At 47.3% G+C, this 6,633-nt stretch overlaps 1 protein-coding gene across 2 annotated transcripts; it reads right to left on the bottom strand.

Moving 5' to 3' along the window:
* Positions 1 to 154: 154 nt before the first annotated feature.
* Positions 155 to 4,893, bottom strand: ELL3 (elongation factor for RNA polymerase II 3). 2 transcript variants are annotated; one of them, XM_047075183.1, is made up of 12 exons: positions 4,692 to 4,893; positions 4,397 to 4,432; positions 3,932 to 4,041; positions 3,617 to 3,818; positions 3,448 to 3,527; positions 3,235 to 3,310; positions 2,874 to 3,054; positions 2,749 to 2,791; positions 2,456 to 2,627; positions 1,994 to 2,038; positions 1,871 to 1,904; positions 155 to 1,613 (listed from the first exon to the last, which is right to left on the bottom strand). In XM_047075183.1, coding segments are annotated over exons 1-12 (1,113 nt in total). In that variant the 5' UTR covers positions 4,824 to 4,893; the 3' UTR covers positions 155 to 1,611. The 2 variants fall into 2 exon arrangements, with proteins under 2 accessions (XP_046931139.1, XP_046931138.1); XM_047075182.1 differs by having other exon boundaries at positions 155 to 1,904.
* Between the last annotated feature and the right edge of the window lie 1,740 nt (positions 4,894 to 6,633).

Raw genomic sequence — 6,633 nt, 5'->3', positions numbered from 1 at the left:
GAATGGATATAATCTGAATCCCGTTAAATTTTCTCTAAACTGTTTCTTAGCTGCACTGTTTATGGAAATACCAGGACCAGTTGATGTTTGTGGTTTTGGGAAAAATTATTTGTGTTGGGGGTAATGTGGGGGTGGGGGGGATTGAGTTGGGGGGTTATTTTCTAATTTTTTTTGTACATTTGGAACAGTGACAATAAATGAGCCCCCTTTAAACTGTCTTTTTTCCAGGAGATAGGGAACCAAAGATTTTCTAGATCAGCACTGTCCCAATAGAATTTTCTGGAATCTTGGCAATGTTCCATAATTTTCATTGTCTAACACAGGTAGTTACTGAACATTTGAAATGTAACTAAGAACTACATTTTAAAATTTCATTGATTTCAATATTCACACCTAGAGCTACTGGCTTACCATATTGGTCAGTGCTGCTGTAGACCAGCTAACTAGGTCCATAGTCATCACCTATAAATCCATTCTACCTTTCGTCATTTTCTGTCTTTACATGTTTATTGCCCAGGCCCCTGGCCTGATGACTACAACAGGTGAGGGACTTTTTTTGTTGGGTCTGTTTCAGGCCCTGCCCATACCCTAAGGATGGGTTACTGTTTACCCTTGTCATACAACTGAGCATGTTTATACCTCCCAAGGCTAGTCTCTGCCCAAAAATGCCCTGTATGGGTGTGGCATCAGGTTGGGGTTCCATCCAAGTTGTTTCAGGAATTGCTGACACTGCTGGGTGCACCTCTTTCCCCCACAGCCCAGGTGTGGCCCATTAACTTCCTTCTCCAGTGGAACTGGGAAAGGCATATCATTCCTGGTTGTGAATGAAGCATCCACTTTCTTCTGCAACAGTGGGGAACAAAAAGGATAGGACTGACATGATCTTTTGTTCAAATGAATTTCCCTGTTTTCTGGGTAAATCCAAATCCTATCTGTATTTAAAGTTTTTAGTACTAGATAATTCCAGATAGGAGCCCTATTTGTAGATGATCCTCAGCCTCTATGGTTTGAAAAAGAGAACTTTATTCCTGTTGTAATCTCTAGCTGCCAATTATAAGATGGATTTGATAGAGACTTAATAGCAAAATATATAGCAAGATCATCCTTAGTGCTTTGAAAAAGTAAAGATGCCTAACCATAACCTTGAAGAGTCTAATACATAAGACCTGGGCTGGGATCTGGGGATCTAATTTTTCAGAGCACCCAAGAAATGGTACAAATAGATAGTCGTGGGTAATAACTATTGCCTTGAAGAGTTTAAGGAAAGCATGCAAACTTATACAGAGGACACAGAAGCAATCAGTTTTCATTTTTTAGCCATGTTTGTAAAAGAATTTACTTTTAGTACATGGGGAACAACTAAGCCCTTTCCCATTATATCCAGGTGTATTACAAGTTCTTTTAGCTCTGTTACCAAAAGTTCTCTCTACTGTTGCTTTAGGGAGGCTACCAGGCTAAATTCTAATGTTCTCAAGGTATCTTGTCCTGGGAATGGTGTCATTTCTCAGGATTTGAAAATGACTTGGCTGAACTAAAGATGAAGAAGCCAAGCCTCTGCTACTCTTCCTAGTCTCCTGGGCACAGTTGTGGAATCTTGGCACTGTGCCCACATCCTAAAAAGTAAAATGCAACAAGAATGAAAGTGAAATCTTAAAGAGAATAGAAGAGCTCTCGTACTTGCCACCATGGACTCAGCAATAAGAAGAGCAGACAATTGCACTCTGCAGTTTATAGTTGCTTTGTTCCTTCATATCTCACTAAGCAGAGAGAGGGTAAAGAGCCTTCTGATAGCTTCAGCTGCCCCTGTTTTTTTCCTCAAACTCCAGGATGAGACCTTTAATGTGGGACAATTTCTGATGCAGGTACTCACAGCGACGCTTTTCTTCCCTGTAACCTGGATACCGCTGCAAAGAAAAAGCATCCACATCAAAAAAAAAAAAAAAAAAATCTACCATTTCTACCTTCTTGCTACCATTCCCAGACCTTATCTTACCTTCCTGAACTTCTTATATTCCTGGACTATTTTTTCTTCCAGCACCTGAAACAAAGAAAATGCTAGCACCAAGTTGAACCTTGAGAAAAAACTGTTTTCTTTCTTTTCTTTTTTTAAGCTTACTTATTTTGAGAGAGAAAGTGGGAGAGGGGCAGAGAGAGAATCCCAAGCAGGCTCTGCACTATCTGTACAGAGCCTGAGGAGGGACTCAAACCCAAAAACTATGAGATCGTGACCTGAGCTGAAGTTGGACACTTAAGTGACTGAGCCGCCCAGATGCCCCAAGAACTCCAGTTTTCTGAAGGGAGAGCAATAACTTCCCATCTCATTCTATCAAATGATAGAGATTACTTTTTCTCAAAACAGACTTGGCTTGCCACTTTGGTTACCAGTCTTCTGAGCAAATTAGCAGGGAGTTTATGGCCAGTAAGGCTAGAAAGTCAGCTTGGGTCCAGTCCTTACCTTATGTTCTGGAGTTCCTTGCTGAACTCTCTTGATCTCCGCTCCCAGCTCTCTGAACCTTTGGCTTGCAGCCCCAACACGAGCATGGAGGATGCGGTATTCAGTATAATCCATCTCAAAGTCCTGCTCATAAGCATGTTGCTGCTCTGCACTGTGGATGGCTGTGTATTGCCTGCCAGGAGAATTGTCACCTTTAATTTCATTGCCCCTAAAAGCTTCTAGGTCACAGGAAGTTTATCTTAATATCTCCTATGTACAAGGCTTGATAAAATTGGAAGTAGCAGGGGACTCACAGGAGATAATCTGGTACTTCTTCAGGGCTTGGGGATTCAGAATCTAGGAAGGAAGCAAAAGGACAGAAGAGTGATTAGGTGTTTTTCCAACTAGAGCAGTTTTGCCCTTCTCTCATTTAACTCACCTGCTTGAACTGAGGGACTGTGTTCCAGCCTGGAGCCCATGTCTTCATCTTTATCTTCTTGCTCCCAATCTCCCTCTTGCAGGTCCTCACTGGGCAGTGCTTGTAGGGGACTTGGAGCTAAAGGCAGGGTTCTGAGCCTCTTTTCTTTTAGTTTTCTAGTGGTTGCAGGTGCTGGGCGCTTCTATTGGGGAAAATGTCACATAAACAGTAAGGCAGAGGTGTATTCTGCACTTCTCTTGAAAATTAATTTCATAGAATGAACTCTGGGAGCATCAGAATAAAGGCTCCTAATTTTAAAATTTAGCCTGATCGAACAAAGATCTCTTGGAAAATCCGCTGCTAAAATCCCTGGACAACTCACCTTGTCCGAATGTTTCTGGCTAGCTGAGGAAGGCAGTGCCTGATCAGGTTCTCTGTTTGGAAGATGGGTCTGGTTTCTAGGATATTTGAAGAGGGAATGAGAGAGATGAAGGCCAAGGTAGGGCTAGATCTCTTATTAAAGCATTTAGAGTGGAGATTAGAAAGAAAGGCAATTCCAGAGATTCCCAGGTTAGTCCCACCCTGCCCCAGGTACCTCACTTCCCACTGTGCCATGTGTTCCTCTGAGGATCCTGGGAGTGACTGTCTTTGGCTGCTTGCCAGTGGATCTGGCACCTGGCAGGGAAAGTGGCAGGGGCACTTGGCTCTCTGGGCTTCAGGCTGTGCCCCACCTTATTCCAGCTACCTGCAGTTTGTGGCCTCACCTCTTTTAGTGCCATTTGTGGCTGTGAAACTGTGTCTTCCTCAGAATAGTCTCCTACGTTCTGCCAACTCTCAGGATCTCTGGCACTGTCAGTTAGGTTGTGTCTCTGAACTGAAGATGGGGCAGGGATGGAATCCATGGCTGCCCAAATAGTGAGGCGTTCCCTGAGTGGGCCCAGGCAGTGGAGGTGGTTAGGCCCAGATCTGGAAAGGGGTGGTGGAAAAAAATCCCAGGAGGGTGGACTTTTAAGTACCTCTGGAATCAGCCTCCCCAACTTTCCACAAACCCTTTTTACCTGCTACCGGTTCCCCCTTACCTGCCTAAGCGTTGGTACACAAGGTCCAAGCCACCAGGGCCCTCTTGGCCACACTGGGACACTATGAAGGAGAAGAGGCAGGACCAGCCAGGTCCTGGGAACCTTAGATACTAGAGGCAAAAGGAGAACCATAAGCCCCATGAAGTCAGCCCCTCCCCCTGCTTCCATTGCCATTCTTCCCTTAGCCAGCCCTAAGATTGAAGATGGGTCCCACGGGGCTCGTTAGTACACCAGGTGCAGCTGGGCTTGAGTCCCCCAGGAGAATGAGACGACACAGTCTCCTCAACCGCAGCCTCCTGGGACCACAACCCCAGCAGGCCCCTCCGCCCCACTCGGAGTTCAGTTCTCGGAACTTCCTCAGACGGTGACTGCTGTCAGCCTTCCCGCCTTGGCCGCACCTGCCCAAAGCCTACTTCTGTTCTCCCCGCACCCCACCTCTTTCACACAACCTAGGCCCTTACTTACCCCTCGGTTGCCTTGGAAAGCGATCACTGGCCGAACCTGCGGGGAGAGCAGATGCGAGCTGAGCGCAGGTGAAGTGGCATTCCCAGGATCCGGCGTCAGGTGCCCGGGGTGGAGGTGGGGGTGGGGGGATAGACACCTGCCTCTCGGGCTTCACTTGGAGAGGTGGGGAGATCAGAACCTACGGATGCCACTCCCCAAACCCCAGGTCCCTTCGCCAGGGCCGCCGGCTGAGGCCCGAGATCCCGAGAGGTAGAGAGAGAGACTAGGAAAGATGGGGCCCTGGGGTCCGCCGCACCTGTTGCCGCCGACACTCTTGCAGCGCCCGCAACGCTGCGTCGTTCAGCCTGAGCATCAGGAGGCTGGTCCCGGCAGCGGGGGTGAAGCGGAGTTGGAGCTTCCCACTCAGAAGCTCCTGGGGTGCCTCCATGGCTGCGAGGTCGAGCGCAAGCAGAACAAGAACCAAGGGCAAAGGCGACTACCACCACTTCTGCTGTACAGGGCTAGGCTGGCACTCCTGGTAGCCCAGGTCGGCCCCGCCCTCCGCCAGGACCCACCCCTGGCCCCACCTCCAGCCAGCGCCACCCCTGAGGTTTCCCAGCCGCTTGGGCGGTGCTTCGCTATCCCCCAGATGTCTGCGCAAACCGACCCACTGGTTTCTTAGATCGGCACGCACCACACTGGGCTTTCGATAGGGGTTATCGCAGTTACAGGAGTAAAGTCTGCGGCCAACTTTAGATCCCTCACCTAAAATCCCCAGTCGTGCCTCAGTTTCCCTAGCCAACCTGAAGTCGGAGTTGCTGTCTCTAAGTGAAGCTGAACCTACAACCCCTAGAATATTTCAGAAGCTGAGGAGGCGGGAGCGGACCTGGTTGCTGGGCTGGCTCAGTAGATCGCACCTCAGAGGCCAAGAGCTCCCAGGGACCAGAGAATGGCAGACCCAAAGGAGTATTTCTGATGCCAACACCTGGCGCGGCACTTTTGCTTTTTCCGGCCTGCGGTGCTGCCGAGGACTCGAAGACGATTTCTAACTGAGGCTGGAGAGAAAATCAGACCCGGTGGGTGTCTGGCAGCGGTGAAAATTGGCTGTCGTGGTCTGGAACGGACCCCTCCCATCCCCACCGGTAGGCGAGGATGAGGGGTGTGGGTATTGGCAGGAGAGTTGCAGAGCAGAGAAGGAGGGCTCAGTCACAGGTCACCGCTCCTGGCATATACACGTGAGACTGGTGTGAAAGGCAGCTGGCCCACTCCCTCAGGAGGGCCAAGAGGTGCCACGAAGTTGTGAGACATTCTGGAGGTTCAGATCTTGGTGAGAGACCCCAGGAACAATTTCAGGTTGGCCCTGGTGTCTCCACTTGTCTCTGTTTGAGTATGTTTTCCAAGAGTCTTGATGTTCTCTTTCCTGGCCAGGATCCCTCTGTTAAACCCCTGGACCTACATAATCCCAGGTGACCTTAATGCCCTCCATCCCAAATCAGATTACCTATACATTTGTCAAAACTCATCAAACAGTACACTTAAAATATGTATATTTTAATGCATGTAAATTAGTCCTCAATAAAGGTAATTTTAAAAAATGGTGTAATAAATCTCCAACTCCAATAACAAAAACATTTATCTTTCCATCTCTTTGGGTCTTTCTGCTTCTCTGTGTGACAGTTTCTTAATTTGATTAACAGTGTGGCAGTGGGTAAAGCTGGTGTCCCAGTGTTCCTTTTCTTCTCAGATGACATCTGTGGACTTTTGTTGGATTTTCCTGGATTTAAACTCAAAGGAGAGCCCAGAATTGTCAAATTTTTCAGAGAAGAGGGAAGGAACAGTGCTATAAGAGGAGGCAAGTGGGAAAGATATTTGGGGAAGGGAGAAGGGAGGTAGCAATCTAACATGCTGGATGTCCATTGTGTGTCAAGATCTTTGCATTTAATTTAATCCCTAAAATAATTTTAGAGTAGGTACTATCACCCACACTTTTCATTCACTCATTCAACACATAATTATTGTACCAGACATTGTACTATATCCTTGGATACATCAATGAATGGATTTCTTGCTTTGGAGAACTTATTCCAGAGGGGAAGAAGGCACTATAGACAAAGCTAAGAAATAAACATAAGAAATAACACTGTATGTTAAAAGGTGCTATAGATAAAAGAAAACATAGAGCAAGGTAAGTGGGTTTGGAAGTAGAGGAGGAGGAAGTCAAGAGGGGTGGAGAGGGTTGACTGTATATTAAGTAAGGT

The sequence above is a fragment of the Lynx rufus genome, unplaced genomic scaffold, assembly GCF_022079265.1.
Source record: "Lynx rufus isolate CCGP_SWC_20201006 ecotype Redwood Valley unplaced genomic scaffold, mLynRuf1.p SCAF_13, whole genome shotgun sequence".
NCBI lineage: Eukaryota > Metazoa > Chordata > Mammalia > Carnivora > Felidae > Lynx > Lynx rufus.
Note: the sequence above shows the minus strand (reverse complement) of the source record. Positions and strands in the feature narration are given on the sequence as shown.

Bases quoted from the DNA above. Each gene is read 5' to 3' on its own strand.
- ELL3 (XM_047075182.1), bottom strand. From the start codon at position 4,823: ATGGAGGCACCCCAGGAGCTTCTGAGTGGGAAGCTCCAACTCCGCTTC. The intron at 2,628-2,748 runs GTGAGTCCCCTG...TTCTCCTGGCAG, and splicing joins GAAGTACCAGATTATCTCCT to GCAATACACAGCCATCCACA. The intron at 1,905-1,993 runs GTAAGATAAGGT...TTTTCTTTGCAG, and splicing joins AATATAAGAAGTTCAGGAAG to CGGTATCCAGGTTACAGGGA.